Here is a 22,354-nt window from a genome sequence, read left to right as displayed (position 1 = left end):
ACCTCTCCGGGTATGAGGCGTGGTTTTTCGTATGCATAATTTCAACCGCTTCCAAAGCGCAAGTGTAGAAGAAGCGGTATATAATAGTATACAAATATACCTATAAACATAAACGTAGATAATCTGATTCTAATTAACTAGTTTTTCGTCGCTCGCGAACTAAGACCTCAACTATAATATTGTTTTAAAATTCCGAAAATCCTACTTGACTTGTAGCGGGGGCGATGATTCGGCTCGACAGCCACCAAAGGGAAGATCTTCCGCCAGGCTTGGTGTTATGCCTGGGAACTGCGGCTTCGACGATGTTGTGTTGGAGGTTGTATTTATGCTCCAATCCATGAAATCTTTGAAATCGCGACTTAGATTCTTCGCTGCTATTGGTTGAGCGCGTCAATTTCTTCGCGATGATTGACAGTAGTTGTTTGATTGGATGTTGTGACGAGTGGCGTAGAGATGTCGCCACAGACTGATTTGATGCCCTATGAACTTAAAATTCTATCGACAGATCCTACATAAATTTTAAATTTCATCAACATCAGTCCAAACGATTTGAAAGTTATTGCGTTACAAATGTAGCGAGATACACAAACATACATATAAAATATGTGAACTCCTTTGCTCGCTCGATTAACTACATAATGTTTCTTTTGCTTATTATATTCAAGATGAAAATATTCACAATTTAAAAATGGGTTCATTTATTTAACAAAATGAAAAAAATAATATATGTAGAAGAACAGTCCGTGAAATTGCTTTGGACGCCAGCCGTACTTCGAAATTAGCCTTTTACCTTTTAACTGTGCTGTACGGATTAATATTATACAAGCTAACAAGGGTAACTCATATCTTTCTTTACGGCCAACCGTAGATATAGAAAAAACATAATGATTCGAAAGGTTAGTGAATATCTCGGTAAGTCTTAGGTCAAATTACGTTCCGCGAGGCTATTTAACAATTGAAGACTTCTTATCTCCCCTGTCTTTATATCATATGCTCCTTGCTCTGTGCTTACGATGGACCTGAATCGTACTGCGGCTATAGTCTATGGCAATTAATTTATTTTGTTCTACCCTCGTTAAAGTATTGATGTTTTGGTGTATATTTGGCATTTTATACATGCATAATTTACATTCAAAGGGATTAAAATTAATTACTGTATTAAACTTTGGTAGATAAAAGTCGTTTCATGAAGTTGAGTTGAGTTAAAGATTTAAATACAATTCAACAAATTTTTTATTGAACTTACATTATGGAAGTAGACGGGGTGAGTTAATTGAATCATCAGAATTAAAACGCGCTTGATTTTGTGCCTTTTACCCATCTTTTACCTTTTCAACGTAGTCAGTTCTTTCTGTATTTGTAACAGAATAATAATTACCTTCCTATGTATTATTAATTTTATTTCAGCAAGAAATCAAGAGACACAATAGTTTTACAAGTCCTAGTAACATTAAACGTGCGCCTATTGCTAGAAGAGTTGGAAGAGAAAGATGTCATAGTTACAACTCTCAAACTCCATTAAGAAAACCCACATCTAGTCGTTTGGAAATTCCTAAAGTGGGTAAAAGTTTTTGTTACTAAGTTTTTTATACCGCTGAACGCAACTCTATATTTGACGTATTTGTATGAATTTGACGTTTCATTTGAAGTTTATTGGCTGCGTTCATAAACATTTACAACAGCGTCCTAAAAGTTAACCCAAGTGGGAACTTAAAATAATTAAATAATCATTATAATAAAGTTACGCCAAGAAGAAATAAGATAATTTATATTCGATTAGGCAGCAGTTGACTCTGTTAATCGAATTTTCAGTTAATATATTAATTTTTAATCACTAAATGTAGCGACTGTAGACATTACCAAATATGGAGTTTGCTCGTTTTCCCAACCGTCCTCCCTTCGATCCTTAGTAGCTCTCTATTTTATTTTCTATAAATTTTTTGCGTTAATTTCAAATGATTTCATTGCATTTTCTTGTGTAAATAATATATTTTCTTCTTTTATAAAAAGTGAGTGGTTATTCTTTTCGAGTATTTTGTGTCAAAATATAGGTCATTAAATTGTTTGGAGGTTATGTTTTATGAAATAATTTAGGAATTAAATAGTGCTGCGGTTTGTTTTGTTGTTAATTAATAGTGTGAATTTTCGCGTTGCAGATGTCGTTTAGAGTGGTTCGTAGTTCAAAATTCCGCCACGTTTACGGGCAAGCCCTGAAAAGGGAACAGTGTTATGATAACATAAGAGTGTCGAAAAGTTCATGGGATTCTACGTTTTGTGCCGTGAACCCCAAGTTTTTGGCGATTATCGTAGAGTCCGCGGGTGGCGGCGCCTTCATAGTGCTACCACACAATAAGGTAAGTGTACTTTACATTTGTTAATAAAAAGATACACTAAACTTCACATATATTTTCCAAACTTCACATCAAGTAAAGTTATTTTTGTTTATTATATTTTTTATTAATTTATACTTTTAAAAAGGTTCTTTTAAGCCGCAACTGCCTATGGCCTGCTGAAAAATCCTCAACATTGCTTAGGTACAAATAGTAAATAAGATTTCTTTTTTTATTTATTTATGGGCAGGAAGACTGGACAAAACATTGAGTAAATAATAATTAAGAATATTATTAGTTTTTTGATACACAAACAGATTGAAAACTTATGGTGAAAATTCAGTTTTAACAGTGACAGTTCCATGTTTTATTTTACTCATATTTGTAGCACCGATATGACTCCTCGATAAATCCGATTACATTTCTTACTTTTGGCTTCAAAATTTGCAGTCATGTAGGAATGTGATACTTACTTAACATCATCCTATTGCATTTATGACACTTTGAATTTCCAATATTTTTATATAATTAATTTACCCTGTTTTTAAAGTATATTATATTTGCCAAATGTTCGTACAAACATAATATTCGGGACAGGGCCATCAGTCTTGTATAGATAGAAAGGCCACATTCGGCTGTATGCCTAAATGATGGAATCGAGATTCAAATAGTTTGTTAGACCATCGCCTTAATAGAGAATCAGAAGTTGGAGGATCAAAAAGTTAACTAAACTTTTAACTGAGCTGTATACGTTGCAGTTAAATTATTTTATGGATTTGTATGAATCCTTGTGCACTACCTGCACTGTGGTAAAGCCAAATCTGCGTTCACCTTTATTTGATAAAGGTAAATTATTTCGTACTTTTAAAGGCACTTCAGAAACACAATTAGTAATTTACTATTCATATTGAAATAACTAGTTCTACATTCATTCATGTTTTTTAATGTAGACAATGTGCATTTGTCCTTGATTAAGATTTAAGAGATCTATATTTGTAAATCGATGTCTGGTGAAAATGCTGCAGTGTAGTTTGTTCCGTCGCTTCTTCTACACATGCGCTTTGGAAGCGGAAGTAGTTATAACTAGATTTAAGTGATGTGACGTCAATAAGTGATACCTTGTATCCAATTTTGAAAATAAATCTATTCTATTCTATTAATATAAGGGCAAAGTTAAAAAAAAAAAACGTAAATATATTTCTTAATATGGGATTCTGATTCCCACATCAAAAATTTGAATTAACTATTTAACTAGAAGTTTAACTATGCACGCAGTTAAACTGCTCATTAAACCAAAATTGCCGTAAAACAGACTAAGCTTAATGAGGGTTTAATGCACCCGTCATGGTGCGAGCACACGTCTGGTCTGGTCCTCTTGTTACATACATGAACATAAAATCACGCCTCTTACCGTAGGGGTAGGCAGAGGCTACATCTTTTGACTTGCAACTTTTTTTGCATACTTGATTTGCTTCGTCCACATTCATGAGTATCTTCATGCAGATGTCCTTGCCAGTTTTGGGTACTCTTGACATTACATTTTACCAGGACGTCCACTATTTGAGTAGGATTCAACAACATTGTACATGTTGAATCCTACTATTTAATCGGACTTGTTCCGCGATTTCTTTCGCGTCGTTTTTCTCACATTTATAACATGTGTGGAACTTAAATAGTGTATATTTGGTAATTTTCTTTGTGTTATTAGACTTCAATCGGCCTGATAACTATAAGCAAGTAACATTTATAAGGTGGAGCATGCAAGTACCTAAAAATTTTGCGTAAATTTCTTCCTCCTGGCTATAGGCCGGTTACATCCTCACGACTTTGGAGAGTTAGTCGCCTAGGTCGACAAATTATGTCTACTTCTGTCGGTACAGTATGTTAGTTTTTTTCAATTACTTCTGTCAATTTTGAACTGGTTACGTTCGAGGCTAACTCAATCTATGTAATTTGTCCTGTATATATTTATTATACATTATTTGCGCAAATTAGTTATCTGTGCGCAATTCCATAGTAAAAAAAAAAAAAAATCTTCCCGCCTTTTTTTGAACGTTTTACCGAATACACATCTTTTTATCGAGTCCAGAGTTTTATTTATTTCGTCAAAAATTATAAATCAGGACTAGTTGTCCTCATTAAATAAATAAATAAATAAAATCACGCCATTTTCGCTGTCCGCTCTCAAATCGTATAATTGGTAGAATATAATAAATTTATTTCAAAATTGAATACCTACAAGGTATCACTTATTGACGTCACATCATTTCAATCTAATTATATCTACTACCGCTTCCAAAGCGCATGTGTAGAAGAGGCGGCGGAACAAACTACACTGCAGCATTTTCACCGGACATCGATTTAGAAATATAGATCGTGGACGAATGCTCATGGTGGTAGCTCAGCTTAGCGTTATCAGCAAATCTAACGTGCATCATTATCGCTATCACTACAAGGCGATACTATGCAATTGCGCTGATAATGAATACGGAGAACAATAGCTCGCAATACGAACGCTGGGGCGCACATTTACGACTTTCGTTCAAAATGTCAACGGCATATCTACATACAGTAATATTATAAAGCTGAAGAGTTTGTTTGTTTGAACGCGCTAATCTCAGGAACTACTGGTTCGAATTGAAAAAATCTTTTTGCGTTGAATAGAACATTTTTCGAGGAAGGCTTAGGCTAAATAACATCACGCTGCAACTATAAGGAGGAAAAAAATAATGGAAAAAGTGAAAAATCGGGAAAAATTATTCATCCTTGACGGCATCAATGATGCCCAAAGTAATTATTCCACACGAACGAAGTCGCGGGCACAGCTAGTATATTATAAGCATGTTCATTATTAGAAAATTTTAAAATCCTTCCTCAGTGCACCCCATACGAACCTTGCAATATAAAACTTTTATTATTCTAGACCCAGCGGTTAGAGCTGTGAGTTATACGAAAAATCTAGTTTATTTTCCTTTAATTTGAATATATTTAATTAAGAAAAACCTACATATATTAATTTGAAAATAAATGTGTACCTGAAAGCGATCCCACAACTATTTACATATTCCTACAGAATTTGACCTGATGACTGACGATATTTCAAACGAGAAAGAATCAACAAAATCGGTTCAAAATTGGCCGTTTAATCGCGTGTTGATACGCAAATACAGACAGACAGACGCAGCGAGGACTCAGTTTTGGTAAAAGGTCATAAGCGGTCATTGAGATAATGGTATTGAAAACAATATTTCCTTGTCTTTTCGGTACGATGTATTATTAAACAGAGGAAACTATTGGTTCATGCATAAGATAACTCCAAATATAATGCAATTTTTTTTTTTATTATTGTTAATTCAATCTAATAGCCGCAATCCTGTAGAGGAACACTCGCATACATATCCATAGATATTATAAAACTAGCTGTAGCCCGCGAGTTCGTTCGCCGTGGTAGTTAAGGCTTGGTCCAGTTTAAAAACTGATATACCAAAATGTATCCCCTCACCTGTCTAAGGCGACCTCCTTGGTCAGCTTTTTGTAATTATCGATGGATGGAGTTACACAGTATTTAGTTTTTACAGCGAAGGAAGTCGTGGGCAAACAGCTTATTCCTATACCAATAAAAAAAAAACTATAGTGTGCGTCCCCTTATTATCTATGCTCGAAGTTAAGCAATGTATGTGATAGATACAATCCGTAATTCACACGAAACGAGTAATTTAATTTTTTGCTGAGTAACTTTTTCGATTACATATGACATGACACAACAGTTGTGAACGAATACGTGTGAACTATTGGACTAAGCTGTTTGGAGGCAATGAAAGGCTCTTACGCAGAATGTGTAGTGTACTTAGGTACTGCGCAAAATGAGGACTTACCTAAAAATTTCTTTTCGCATATACATCCTACCAGCTGAGCTTCGGGGATTCGCTCTTGTAGGAATTTCCTGATTCAAAGTAACTTATTATTTCCAGGTCAAAAGATTATCTTCCCGTATACCAATTACATCAAAATGCTTTCAGTAAATTTTGCGTAAAGATCACCAAAAATATACATACATATAATAGTTATTCGGTACTAAATTCCATGTTAATGCGTCCTTGCCTTCCTCGAAACGGGTCAAGTTCCCAGCTACGTTGCATACTATAAACAGAGTTGTAAAATGTACGTTTTAGTTACATGCAAACATACATATAATCACGTCTATATCCCTAGCGGCGTAGACAGAGACAACAGTCTTGATAAGACTGATAGGCCGCGTTCAGCTGTTGTCTTAATGAGAGAATTGAATTGCGTAAAAAAAGTTGGTATTCCATGAATTCCACCAGAACTCTGGAAAATCCTCTCTTGGAAAATATACAAGGAACCTAAAACCAAGTTTAAATCGTACGATTTTGTGTGTTCGCTGATATGACAGCCGATCGCTTAGTCAGCGTCTATTTATATAAATGAATAACATAATATTTATTTATTTATAAGGCAACACAACAGACACTAAGTAATAAGATACAAGGTTTCTTAATAACTAAAAATGTTCCAACTTAGCATCCTGAACGCGTATGCGCAGTTGCTTAAGCTTAATAACTAATATAAAACATGTTATGAGCGAGTATTTACAATGATAAAATACTAAAATTACAAATACATACAATACAGTTAATTACAAATAATTACAAAAACAATGCCAGACTATGTACTAGATTTGGTGCCGAGAATTTTGAATGTATCAGTTTTAAATTAACGCAATATATTGTCAGTGGTACAACATTTCGGAATGATCATTCCTTCTGTCAGAGTAATCATAAAATATTCTACCGGAACCACACGCTTAAATATATTACAACTTAAACCAATATCGTCTCTGCCTACCCCTCTGGGAAAGAGGCGTGATTCTATGTATGTATGTATGTAAACCAATATTAAGATAACAGTGACTTAACTTGGTAAAATGTTTAACATACTGAGGTTGTGTTTACTCCGCCAGCGATAACGACGTAGCTATTTAAGTTTGGGAGAAATTGTGGAATGTGGAAAGATACTACGTTTTCGACTTATCATTCATGACTGACGACATAAGTTAAGCCGTCAGATAGAAGGTTAATTATAAATGAATGATTATAAATTTATTAGTTTATGTCGCCGGTTTCACTTGCGTGATTTTATCACTCACCCTCTCATCTGAGTGCCGTGTGGTTCCCGGCACCAATACAAAAAATAATACGACCGCTCCATCTCTTTCCCATGGATGTCGTAAAAGGCGACTAAGGGATAGGCTCACAAACTTGGGATTCTTTTTTAGGCGATGGGTTAGCATAGCAACCTGTCACTATTTGAATCTCAATTCTATCATTAAGCCAAATAGCTGAACGTGGCCTTTCAGTCCTTTCAAGACTGTTGGCTCTGTCTAACCCGCAAGATCAAATATCTTTCGCGCGAAATCTAGTGGCAAATTTGATAATTTCTTTAACATAATAAGTTTGTGAATTGAGTCCGAAAAGAGTAGGCGTGGTAAAAATCGAACAGCCTAAATTGTAAATTCGGCATCTCATACCGATGAAACCATGTACCTATAAAACGCATCATTTGCTTCTAAATTTAAATCAACAAATCCGACGCTATTATTAGCGTTATTATTACCTATTTATTATTTACCGTGCTATTTATATCTATTGAGAAATTCAGCAAGGGTGCGCCCACGCAGTCCGGTGCGTGTGCAACATGCCGCGGCGCGGGAGTGTTGCCGATTTGCTATTTTTGTGTGTGTCGCCATGCATTACCAGGAAGAATATGAAAATTTTGTTGATAGTTGGAGTGGTCCTATTCTTTTTTGTATTGGTGCCGGGAACCACACGGCACCGATATTTGATCTTCTGCGATGTAACGATATTATGTATGTATCTTTTATTGACGTTAGACGTAACTTTTGGTAAAACATACTATCGCTTCCAAATCAGAAAGAAGCGGCGGAACAAATAAAAAGTTCTTATCTATCTAGATTTGTATCTAATTCAATCTTCTACTTTGATCTCTACGTCATATCAGTTCATGGGCAATAAATAAAACAAGAAATAATTGACATACAGTCATCGTTTGTAACAAAGCTGCCAGCGTTGATTATTGGCAACGCAATGGCATTCAATGATTTAGTGCCGAATGATTTCGCGTCTTTGTTGATGACTAATGTGTTGAAATCATCAAAACAATATTAATTAGTTTGGTACAACTGCCACGTTGATTGGTGCATCACCACCATCAAAATACCCTCTAGAATAGAATAGATTTATTTTCAAAATTGGATACAAGGTATCACTTATTGACGTCACATCACTTAAATCTATCTAATTACAACTACTACCGCTTCCAAAGCGTATGTGTAGAAGAAGCGGCGGATCAAAATACACTGCAGCATTTTCACCGGACGTCAATTTACAAATACAGATCTCTTAAATCTAAACCGTGTTCGAATGCACATTGTCTACATTACATTTAAAAAAAACATGAATTAATGTAAAAATAATTGTCAACTACAACTAATCAGGTTTAGTGGAAGAGGTGACATCAACAGCTGAGTGTATGTCAAATGCAGATGATACATACATAAAAACCTCTTTGCACTTGCCACGATCTCTGCATACTTCCTTCGCCTCATCCACATTCATAACTCTTTTCATGCAAGCTCGTCGGTTTCGGGTACTTTTGACCTGACCCTTTACCAGGTCGTCCTTATAATGCAAATGATTGATAAGTTAAATTTATTCTTCCAGTATCTTCAATTTTACTGCCACAGCATGTACTGCTGACTTACGAGAATTTTCTGGAAGTATAAGGTTCCAATGTGGGTGGCTAGTATAGCAATAAACTAAACAAATACCCGTAATAAATTGGCTTCAGCTCTGGTGACCTCATCTTTTTCTTGAGACTGGAGTAAATGAGTCGTTTGTGGATCATTGTTAGTACATGTACATATGTACATACATATGGTCACGTCTATATCCCTTGCGGGGTAGAAAGACCCAACAGTCTTGAAAAAACTCAATGGCCACGTTCAGCTATTTGGCTTAATGATAGAATTGAGATTCAAATAGTGACAGGTTGCTAGCCCATCGCCTAAAAAAGAATCCCAAGTTTGTAAGCCTGTCCCTTATTCGCCTTTTACGACATCCATAGGGAAGAGATGGAGTGGTCCTATTCTTTTTTGTATTGGTGCCGGGAACCACACGGCACACAGTACATGGTATTTATTTGACCACACTGGCTTCGTCTAGTCCCAATTTTATATTGTCACTACATTGTAAATCGCCTTGTTTAAATAGTCTTATAAACCTAGCGCTCTGAGTTTTCATGATTAAGTATAAAATTAACTTTACATTTCTCTTTTCTCTCCTTTTTAGGGTAAGGGATTTGGTCTAAGTATTAAGATATCCGTACAATATGATGATATACCCACTTATGTGATGTTGTATGTTCCTATGTATTGTGTAATATTTTAAACTCTTTCTAAAACAAACCAATCTTTGACAAGACAGTTCATAACTACTATTTGTCACTGAACGGGCCGAGGGTCTGTTAGGTCGTGTCTGAATAAAACAGAATTTTGACTGTTCAAGGTGTCGTCTTATTGTCGTCTTGTCTTAGTTTCGATCGTCCTTTTTTTATCAGTCTGTCAGTCAGTTTTGGTCATCTAAAACGTCAAGTCAAAGAGCCTGTTTGTCCATGAAGGCTGAACGGCCGCTACAGTCACTTAGTATATAGAATTTTCAAAGATACGAAACCTCACGTACACAATACCGCTCGAATGAATCATTAGTGAGATAATGAACAATATAGTCGACGATACTCGACCAAAGCAAAGCCACGCGATAGCTTTACTCAAATTTCTAGTACATACATATAATTACGTCAGTCTTGGAAACACTAAAAGGCCAAGTCTAGTTTTAAGAGTTAATGATGAAATTTAGATTCAAACTGTGACAAGTTGCTTGGCCATCGCCTACAAGACAAATACTAAGTTTATTCGCCTTTCCTTTATTGCCTTGTACGACATCCATGGGAAATATGTGAAGTGGACCTTTTGCTAAGTGTCGGGCCCCAAACGGCATTTACTTTTCCATTTTATAGGCAAGTTAATATTGCACGTTCACTCTTACCCCATCAATACGCACAGTCTCTTGCGCTGATAAGTAAATTACTGACTGATAAACAACGTGTAGTCGAAACTATTAAGCATAGAATAGAGAACATTTATTTTCAAAATTGGATACAAGGTATCACTTATTGACGTCACATCACTTAAATCTAATTATAACTAAGTACTACCGCTTCCAAAGCGCATGTGTACAAGCAACGGAACAAACTACACTGCAGCATTTTCACCGGACGTCAATTTACAAATATAGAGAGCTGGAATTTGGCATATGTAAATTCGAACAGCGAAAAACTAGATTCAACCGCCCCAATTATTCCATCGGTGGGAAACGATGTCTTGATAAAAATTGCAACTATAGATCATTAGGAGTATCATCACAACTATAGAAATCTGTATATATTAAAAGATTCCGATGTGCCAAAAGTGCGCCGTATTCAGAACAATGCTTTATACTAAACAATAAAAAAAAAAAGTGTGTAGTGTTGTCCAGTCGGCTTGTAAATTATATCCAGTAGCATATACAAAGTGAGGATTTGGCGAAGCGCCACCGATTGGAAAACATTATTGGCCAAACTTTGAAACGAATGTTTGTCAAATATTTTTTTTCATTCAAGAGTTTTTTTTTTGTAACGGAATATTTATAGGTTTATCTGAATGAAAAATTATGTCGCGATAGTCAAAGATTTTCTGTGTTCCAAAAAAATCGTTGTTTTCTATATATAATAATAAAAATATATATCTATTACATTCTGAAGTAGGTACTCGGCTTTTGTTAATATGTACGATCATTTTGTGAGCTTTAATAACCTAGTAGAAATTTAATTAATTTAAATTCAGTGGTTACACCACAGGGTAGTCTATTTGCACCAACGGTTTTATTTACACTATCTAAAGCCAGGGACTCCACTGCACAAAGATGTTTCCTTAAAAGATTCCAATGTCATTATATGTATTTCTTACATACATACATATAATCACGTCTATATCCCTTGCAGGGTAGACAGAGCCAACAATCTTGTAAAGACTGATAGGCCACGTTCAGCTATTTGGCTTTAAGATAGAATTGAGATTCAAATAGTGACAGGTTGCTAGCCCATCGCCTAAAAAAGAATAGAATAGAATAGAATAGAATAGATTTATTTTCAAAATTGGATACAAGGTATCACTTATTGACGTCACATAACTTAAATCTAATTATAACTACTACCGCTTCCAAAGCGCATGTGTAGAAGAAGCGGCGGAACAAACTACACTGCAGCATTTTCATAGGACGTCAATTTACAAATATAGATCTCTTAAATCAAAATCGTGGACGAATGCACATTGTCTACATTAAAAAACATGTATGAATGTAGAACTGATTATGTCAATACGAATATTTCGTCAAATAAAATAAATATAAAATAAAATATGTACATACTGTACAAATTATGTCAAGATCATGTCAAAATACACAAGAATTAAGAGGCTATTATGTCCAGCTCGGGCCACACATGTTTATCATTAATATAATCATCCGTGCTGTAATAGGCTTTCCTACAAAGCTCAACTTTAATATACTGTTTGAATTTTCTATCATTCATTTCAAGAACACTTTTTGGTAATTTATAGTGTCCGACCGAAGGTCTATTTTTGGCCGAAGCCGAAGCCGAAGCCGATTAATCGGCTATCGCCACAACCTTCGGCCGAAGCCGAAGCCGAAGCCGAAGGTTTATATTCTCTCAGCACTCAGTAATTAATTTTGTTCAATATTGTCTACAAGCTACAATTAATATTAAAATCATTTCAAAACCTCAATATTGAAGGTTTATATATTGACTGTCTCATATAGAAGTTGATGATATATCATAGAGGTGGTTGGTTTAGAGATAAACTAGCTGTTGCGCGCGACTTCGTCCGCGTAAACTTCGAGTTGAATTTTAATCATACAGTCAGATACAGACAGACAAAAAATTTTAAAAAAAAATTCTCTATCCGTTTCAGTCAAAATATTAAATGTACAGAAAAAATATTTTTACCGTTTTATTATATGTAGTATTTTGATTTTCAGTTTTTTTACATAAAATACTCAAACAATACAAAAAAAATATATTTTTAATAATAAAAAATATCTTGTAATTGTTGGGATTCGAACTTGGACCGCCAACTTCACAGTCTCACGGGTAACCACTGGACCATCGAAGCCGTTGCGTTGGTGTCGAAATTAAAGTAGACTACATACATATGGTCACGTCTTTATCCCTTGCGGGGTAGACAGAGCCAACAGACTTGAAAAGACTGAATGGCCACGTTCAGCTATTTGACTTAATGATAGAATTGAGATTCAAAAAGTGATAGGTTGCTCGCCCATCGCCTAAAAAAGATTCCCAAGTTTGTAAGCCCATCCCTTAGTCGCCTTTCACTTATATTTATATGTTATAGGTATAATGCCGTCGTATAATGATAAATGACTTTGAATTTTTAATTTCGTAACTTATTTGCCGGCATACTGATGCCTTGAGTTCATTCAAATGTCGATAACTTTTTTTTTTGTGAACCGATTTTGATGAAACAAACTTTAAATGTTATTCTGAGTTAAAACAAAGCAATTTGTGAAAGTTTGAACTAAATCGGTTTAGTACTTTCGGAGATAATCGTGATCATACATACAGACAGACAGACAAGAAATTAAAAAAAAATATTTTTGCTTTCTATTATTCATTCTAAGTGTCCCTCTATCCATTTCAGTTGAAAATACTAAATGTACAGACAAAATATTTTTACTGTTTTATTATATGTATAGATAAAAGTTTGTGATTTACCTACTGGTAAAAATAATGATTTGATTTCTTACAAAAACACTCGTTTAAATACACGTACGGACTTGTTTTGATGCATGCAATCAGCAATGTGATATTTTGACAGTGACTCCCCGCCGCCTCATGACTTTCGTAACAGTTCGTTCAATCTCGACGGTCGCTCGGACCTTCGGCGAAACCTTCGGCTTCGGCCGGATTTTGGGCCGAAGCCGAATGTTTCGCCGAAGGTGGATTTTTTGGCCGAAGGTGGCCGAAGCCGAAGCCGAAGCCGAAGCTTCGGTCGGACACTAGTAATTTATTATAAAATCTTATACAATTAATCAGAAATGATTTCCCTACCTTAGCCAGCCGATGTGCTGGGATCGACAACTTGTAATTGTTCCGCAGTGATCTACTAGTACATTCACCTACTTTTTTGAAAGAGTCTAAGTTTTTCCTAACATGCATGATGTTATCGAATATGTATTGGGAGGGCAAAGTTAAAATATTTAGGTTTTTGAAAAAATCTCTAAGGGAATCTCTTTGTTTAAGACCGTAGATATATCGAATTGCCCTTTTTTGTAAAATGAAAATAGTTTGTATGTCTGCTGCTGATCCCCAAAGCAGTAGACCATATGACATTAAACTATGAAAATAACTAAAATATACTAACTTAGCAGTTGCCACATCCGTCAAATGCCTAATACGACGAATAGCGTATGCTGCAGAACTAAGCCTTTTAGAAAGTTTTAAAATGTGAGCATGCCATTTCAAATTTGAATCTAATGTTATTCCTAAGAAAGTAGTACTATCAACAAAATCTAATCTTTTACTACTTATACTAATATCCACATTTGCCTGCCGCACATTGGGAAGTGTAAACTTAATGCATTGGGTCTTATTTGCATTTAACAATAAGTTGTTGATTGTAAACCAGTTAGAGATGGCGGCTAAAGTGCTATTCACATCATCACAGATTTCGCTACGGCGGTTCATTTTAAAAATTAGTGACGTATCATCTGCAAACAACACGATGCCAGTCTGTTTCTCAATCATGCAAGGCAGGTCGTTGATATATATCAGAAAGAGAAAAGGTCCCAAAATGGAACCTTGCGGTACCCCAATTTTTACCGTCGCTCCTTTCGATTTTGTATTATTTAAATCTACCGTCTGTAATCTATCACTAAGATATGATTTAATTAGTTCAACGGCAGCAGTATCGAACCCGTAATGAGCGAGCTTGAGCAGAAGAGTTCTATGATCTACGCAATCAAATGCTTTGGTCAGATCGCAAAACACTCCGATGGCATCCTGTGAGTCTTCCCATGCATTGAGAATATGAGTGACAAGAGCCACACCTGCGTCTGTTGTACATTTCCCCTCAGTAAAGCCGTGTTGCTGACTATGAAATAATTTATTAGACTTAAAGTAACGCTGCATTTGATTAAGCATGATTCTCTCGAACACCTTGCTCAAAATTGGTAAAATTGAGATTGGTCTATAATTACCAGGATCTGATTTTTCACCTTTCTTGAATAATGGAATTAGTTTACTATACTTCATTAAATTTGGAAATATCCCTTGGTCAACACAATTATTGAATATATATGCTAAGTCCCCAGCTATAATATTTATAATATGACATATCACAACAGCCGACATACCCCAATAATCCTCAGACTTTTTCAGATTAAGTTCTTTAAAGGTATTAATAATGTCAGTAGGGTCAATATTTAAGAATTTAAATTTGGAACTGCAAATGCTGACATTATTTTTAAGTAGTATTTCAGCTTCATTAGGGCATGAGTCAATATTTGAAGTTAATTCCAACGGTATATTTGTAAAAAAATGTTCAAATAAATTTACTATTTCTGTTGTAGAGGTAATTTTCCTATCATTAAATTTAATTTCATTAATATTTTCTTTAAAATTACTTCTACCAGTTTCCTTGTTTATAACACTCCAGGTTTCCTTTGTTTTGTTAGGAGCATTACTTATTTTGTTTTTAATGAACAAAGATTTTGCATGTAGACATACTTTTTTGAAAATTTTTGAATAATTCCTAACATGGTCTACGAAGCCGCTTTCAAATCGATACTGTTTTTGGGCATATAAATCGTACAAAGTCTTTCTACTTTTGTAGATGCCAACAGTAGCCCATTCATTGAATTTAAAGTTATTATTGCATTTCCGTTTCTTTTGTATAAATGTTTTAGAGTACGCGTCTGAAATGGTAGTAAATAACTTATTATAATGACCATTAGGATCGCTGCCCGTGTAAGTTACTGCGCAAATTTTATTTTCTAAAGAACTTGTAAATTTATTGATTTTATGGGCTGTGATAGGTCTGCACATAATTAATCCATCACATGTACTACGCGTAGTGGAAAACGTAACTAATTGACCGCAGTGATCAGAGGGTAATTTACTAAATACATTTTTATTATTTGGTTTTTGTTCACTAAAAACATTATCAATACATTTAGCAGATGTGGCAGTGAAGCGGGTTGGTTCCAAGAAGGCATTATCTAAGTTAAAACATTTAAATAGGTTAAGAAACTGTATTGTCACTGTGGAGCTAACTAATATGTCAATGTTAATCACCGCAAACAATTACTTTCTTATTACTTTTTGTAGCTACTATTAGAACTTCCTCCATTACATTCAGGAAATCCATAATACTACTGTTGGGTGGACTATAAATACAAATAACAATGTGTTCCTCAAGCTCGGCACAAGATACCTCAACACAGCGCTCAAGAGAAAGTCTGACTATGTCATGGCGCTCCTTACAGCGATGACCATTTTTAACATATATTACAGAACCGCCTCTGATTGCAGACCCTCTCCTGAAGCAGCTCACCGCATTAAAATTGTTAAGACTGGGCATCAGCTCACCCTCCAAGATCCAATGCTCAGTCAAACACACCATATTAACATCCATTTGTTCATTAAATAGATCAATAATAAGTTCTTTGCCAGGAAGGCCCTGTATATTTTGGTGTACAATTTTTAATTCATTTGTCCTTCCTTTTGTCCTGTGGTTTAGTTTAAACCACATGAAGCGTCCACAGAATCATCATTACAAAAATTTGATGATTCTGTAGATTTTGTCAGATTTTGTAAACAATGTAGTTTACCACAATGTAAACACGTCCATTCTTTTATGTTGTTTGCTATCAAAGTAGCAATTCTTTTTTTATAAAGTCTAGAAAGATAAATATTATCTTTAGTCAAAAAACAATTTTTTATGAACAAATTTGTATCAAAAAATACAAACTTGTCATGACGACATGACATATTATGAACAATATTGTTCATCAAATGAATAAATTTATTCTTCTTTGGCGTCTGACAACTTAAATAGGGAAAAGCACAAAAAATTATTTTACCTACATTTAAATTATTCAGAGTACCTAGACCCTGAATAAGGTCTTGTTTACTAATATTTAAACTGTTTCCAACCATTATAACAATTGTAGATGTGTTGCTCAATTGTGTGTTTTTTATACAATTAATAATTTGTGAGTAGTTGGAATTGGGTAGACAATAATTTATTATATTTGATAAGTTCTCACTAAACAGTTTACCCATGTTGCGTCCTATGCTGTCTGAAAAAATGACTGTGTTCTGGGGGCTACACATATCAACACCGACACTCTCCGGCATACTATCAGACAAGCCCCCAAGACATGGGGAGGGAACTACGGTACTACTGATACTTGACCCGTTAAATATTCCACAGGTACATAAGTCTCCTGCGGATTTGATCATTTCCTCAATGTAATTAGCATCTTTAATTAATGATTCTGTAGCCATGACATGATCGGAGATTTGTCTGAGAGATTCAGTATTTTTTTCCAAAAGATTGGATACATTTTCCTCAAGCTGTGAGATTTGTTCCGTTAAGGTCTTGGTGTCAACACTATATAACTCCTGACTTTCCAGCAATTTACTTTCAGTTAATTCCAAACAAGAACACATATTTGAATATATTTTGATCCCAGATTTTATTATATGGGACTTTTTCTTATTAATGTTCATTTGGATTTTATTCTTTTTAATAATTTTATTTAATTTTCTGATTTTTCTGCATTTGTTGTGACTTAACCGAATAGCTGTAGATTGTTTATTAATTTCACATAGTGAGGTCTCACTTGTGAGATCAATCACTGAGTCTAAGAGAGGAGCGGAGGTAACTGAAATTATCTGGTCAAACATATTATTGACCTCTAAGGACTGCCTTGATTGTTCATAATGCTCTATTCGTCTTCGTGCCTCTCCTAGCTCTTTTTCTAATTTAATATTATGTCTAAGGACATCTTCATAAGTATCACTACATTGCTGGAAATATCCTAACTCTAACTTAAGCTGGTTTAACTGCTCAACTAAGTCATCACATTGTAATCTACTTTCTGTTAAACTTAAATTTAATTTTGTGTTACGATCAAGTAAACATTGAAATTCCTGTTCGTTCTGTTCCCTTTCCAAAAGTAATCTTTCCTTTTCTTCTCTCTCCGTTTTGAGGTTGAGAAGTGCTGTCTTCAGCTTGAGTTCAACTTGGCGAACAGTTACAGCACGGCTTGAGGTAGACATATTTAACAAATATGGGACTTATGTACAATACAGGGAACAGGACGAATATAGTTTTTGATTTAAAAGAATCCCAAGTATGTAAGCCTATCCCTTAGTCGCCTTTTACGACATCCATGGGAAAGAGATGGAGTGGTCCCATTCTTTTGGTATTGGTGCCGGGAACCACACGGCACATGGATTTCTTCTTTTTTAATTTATTCTTATTTACTTTTTTCTTTTAAACATTCTTCCGTTTTCATGAGGAATCATCGGGATGCAAGGATAAAGTGTTCCAGGAACATGGATACCTAGCTAACCAGGATCTGTCTTTGACCAATGGGAAAGCCTAAAGTACCAAACAACAATGTATTCGATTAATGTTTTATGGACAAATACTATCGTTAGAAATAAACAAAAAAATATATACGGGACAAATTACACAGATTGAGTTAGCCTCGAAGTAAGTTCGAAACTTGTGTTACGAGATACTAACCCAACGATACTATATATTATAATAAATACTTATATAGATAAACATCCAAGACCCAGGCCAATCAGAGAAAGTTCGTTTCTCATCATGCCCTGGCGAGGATTCGAACCCGGGAGCTCCGGTGTCACAGACAACCGCACTACCTCTCCGCCACACAGGCCGTCGAAAGAAAGATAGCTTGTACCATCCAATAAGACTAAATTCAATATTTTCATGATTGATTCCATCTCAAAAAGAAATTAAATTAGTTACTAAGAGACAAACGTTATCATCACAATAATTATGAAAACGAAAAGCGTACTTTTTAAAACAATGAGGGGAAAGTGGCAATTACCGAACTGTTGCAATTATACGATGTAATTAGCGAAGTGGAGTTTGGCGCTCCGCCTCAATGTGGGTCAGCTGGAAATTCGCGCGCTTTCATATTTTTAGGTTACTTTCAGACATATAGCATTTCGCGCCGAAAATAGATGACTGCTTCACATTCGTTTTGTAGTTTTAGAAATATAAATATTGTAGACAATATTGGGTAAAGCAAATGATCAAAATGGGTCTGTAGTTTAGAATTCCGGTTTAAGGTCAGGGCAAGAGTAAACTTAACTGACGAACATGTTTGAAAAGATTGATGAATGTTTGTGAAGAAAAAAAAGCTATCTCTGGAACAAGGCTAGTGGAATTATATATATGTATAGTCTCAGTTATTATGGCGTTCTAGAACAGACGATTCAGGGAACTGGAATTACCTATAATTATAATCCAGTCGGAAGGGGACCCCGTGCCCTGAAACAATTTGTGGAAGAGAGAGAACCCAAGCCGGGTTAGGTTACCCTTTTGCTTCTCCATTGAAATCATAAGGAACCCCAACCTTATCACGAGATATCATACAACCCGGACAAACGAATGTATTGATGCTGACATGCTTTTGTTTTCCAGGTCGGCCGTATCCCAGCGGACCACCCACTGGTGGGAGGACACAAGGGCCCGGTGCTGGATATCGCGTGGTGCCCCCACAACGACAATGTTATCGCCAGCGGCTCGGAGGACTGCGTTGTGAAGGTATGTTTGTTGGAAACAGCTGGTGGGTCACGGATCACCCACTGGTGGGAGGACACAAGGGCCCGGTGCTTGACATCGCGTGGTGCCCCCACAACGACAATGTTATCGCCAGCGGCTCTGAGGACTGCGTTGTCAAGGTATGTTTGTTGGAGACAGCTGGTGGGTCGCGGAATACCCACTGGTATTCCGACTGTACCTTCAATGGTAGGCACACAAGCGGCTCGAACTGCTTCATTAGGGTAGGTTTGTAAGGAAAGTTTAATTTTGGGAAACTCTTATTCGAAAAACTGACTTGGTCATCAGAGGGTTAGGTGCTGCTGGTGACTGTGTTAGGTGTGTATATTTCTCGTTTTCTCGGGAATGACATTCTAAGCGATGAAAGAAGAAAAGAAGACAGCCCGTCTGCAAGTCTACTATTGAGAGTTGGAATACCTCAAGGTGTTACTTTAGGTCCTCTGTGAGTTTGTAATTTAAACTTTTCACACGATGGTGGTACCATGAGACTTATGACTTTACCCAATCTTGGATAGTGGTCAAAGTGAAACCTCTGGCCAAAGAGGTGAGGATGTTACTGGGATTAATGCCAGGAGAAAGAAGGTAGGTACTACTTGCAATAACTTTAACACACCTCATAAAAAAAATTAAAAAAATTGTTTCTAATAATTTGTAATAAGTTGAAGCTCACACTATATTATAAAATGTGATCGAGTAAATATTTTGTGCAAGTAATCACCGCTCTCTCAATTTCCGGTTCCGGCGCTTGAAGCAGTGGTTAACGTATTTGTTTACTCCGTGTGATTAATTAATGTTTTAGTGCAAATAGTGACATTTAGAACTCCTTTTACGAACGATTCAGTGGAATACCGCCTAACAAGCAAAGACATCTAAAATTCCTAGTGCGAATACCAACGATCGCGTAATTATCCACATCACAAGTTCCATTGATAACCTTAAAGAGTGTAAATCAGTGTCCGCCATAGAAGTACCAACCGACCAAAACCAAAGAAACGTCAATTGACATACTGACATTGACATCTGTAATCACTTTAGACAAGTATTGAAAGTGTTGCCAGAATAAAAAACAAAATAACTATCAACAAGTGTTGTCAGTCAGGAAATAATCTGCAAGAGTAGCAATGGAAAAAAGCATGGAATTACTATGGTCGAAACTAGAACAGAAGCTCAATCAACAAACAAAAATTATAACTGAAGCAGTTACTAAAAATGTTATGGAAGTTATACACGACAAGATCGAAGCCGTATCAGCAGAAAATAAAGAACTCAAAATCCAAGTGACGAAATTACAGCAGCAATTGGACTTCGAAAAACGAAAAAATAACTTAGTATTTTTTGGCATAGAAGAGACAGACAGAGGAGAATTGGAGTTAGTGGATTTGGTAAAGGATATAATACTCAAAGCTGGAGTTCATATAGATTCTCAGGAAATAAGTAAAGGGTATCGTATTGGCAAACCAACAAATAAAGTGCGACCAGTAGTAGTTACTCTAACAACTACATGGAAAAAACATATAATATTAAAAAATAAAGCCAGCCTCCCACCAGGAACTTATGTGAAGGAAGATTTTCCAAAAAATGTACTGGAAACTAGGAGACAGTTACTTCCATTGCTGGAAGAGGAAAAGAAAAAAGGGAACATGGCCTACATTAAATACGATAAACTAATAGTGTTGAAACCAAGAGACTCAAAGAGCGAAAAGAGAAAGAGGGAGATAACTATATCACCTAAGTCCCCAACTCCAAACCAAAAGAAACTAAACACCAACGAAGCCACCAACAAACATGCAGTATCAATTTCCAACAAAGAAACAATAAGAACAAGCATACTAAACTACACTGTATCTCGAGGAAGATCTACATCAACCTCAGAAATAAAAAACTAGCTAGTACCTCCAACCGGAACCACAATTTACCCAACAATAAAATAAAACAAACTTTGAAACAAAACACCCCAAGCCGGCCAGTCACCGTGGGGGAAGAAGACTACTACCCTCCAAATAACAAATATTCAACGAACAAATGCAATACATCCACAAAAAATATCACTTTAAATATAATAGCGTACAATGTTTTATCCTTAAAATCAGATGAAAAACTTACGGAACTTATACTAGCCCTAGAAAACATAAACTGGAATATCATTGGCCTCAGCGAAGTGAGACGCATTGGTGAAAATATAGATGACTATGGAGACTTTGTATTCTATCACAAAGGAGAGACACCAGGTGAACACGGTATAGGCTTCTTAGTGAGACAAGACACAAAGAAATACATAGAAGAATTTATAGGTATATCTGAACGAATAGCTGTACTTAATTTAAAAATGCCTTCAAATGATCGGTGGTCATTGATACAGATATACTCACCAACTGAACAGTCTTCCATATCAGACATTGAAAAATTCTACTCGCATCTTAATAAAACTATAGAAGAAACCACACACAAGAACTTGATTGTGATGGGTGATTTCAATGCTCGAACAGGTAGTAGAAGGAACGGGGAAGAACTAATATTGGGCCCCTACTGCTCAACAGGCAAGAGAACAAGAAATGGAGAAAAAATGATCCAAATGGCATTAGAAAATAACTTAAAAGTCATAAATACCCAGTACAAAAACCGTCCTTCTAACAGATGGACCTGGCTATCTCCAGGCGGCTATTACAAAAATGAAATTGACTTCATCCTCTCAAATAGAAGTAACTTATTTCAGGACTGCAGAGTGATAAATAAGCTGAACTTCAATAGTAACCACAGGGCTGTCAGAGCTAAATTAAATATTGATAACTCAAAAAATAGAAGACCATTTAAAGTCAAACCGCAGAAGGCCATGATAAATATGGACTCAGAGAAAGTTAAAACATATTTAGTGCAATTTAACAAAGATACGGAGCATTTAAATATACAAGATAAATACAACCAATTAGAGAGTGTTTTGAACATTAGATCAACTCAAACGAAAACCAAA

General features: G+C 35.6%; 1 protein-coding gene across 1 annotated transcript in view; it reads left to right on the top strand.

Moving 5' to 3' along the window:
* The first annotated feature begins 1,763 nt into the window (after window positions 1-1,763).
* LOC106138543 (coronin-6) overlaps window positions 1,764-22,354 on the top strand; it is a 37,157-nt gene continuing 16,566 nt past the window's right edge. The window contains exons 1-3 of the mRNA XM_060950678.1: window positions 1,764-2,009; window positions 2,157-2,354; window positions 19,249-19,371. Of these exons, the coding sequence (XP_060806661.1) occupies window positions 2,157-2,354; window positions 19,249-19,371 (321 nt within the window). The 5' untranslated portion in view covers window positions 1,764-2,009. The remainder of the gene's footprint in view (window positions 2,010-2,156; window positions 2,355-19,248; window positions 19,372-22,354) is intronic.

The sequence above is a fragment of the Amyelois transitella genome, chromosome 22 (assembly GCF_032362555.1).
Source record: "Amyelois transitella isolate CPQ chromosome 22, ilAmyTran1.1, whole genome shotgun sequence".
Lineage (NCBI taxonomy): Eukaryota > Metazoa > Arthropoda > Insecta > Lepidoptera > Pyralidae > Amyelois > Amyelois transitella.
This window is presented reverse-complemented; position numbering and strand designations above follow the sequence as displayed.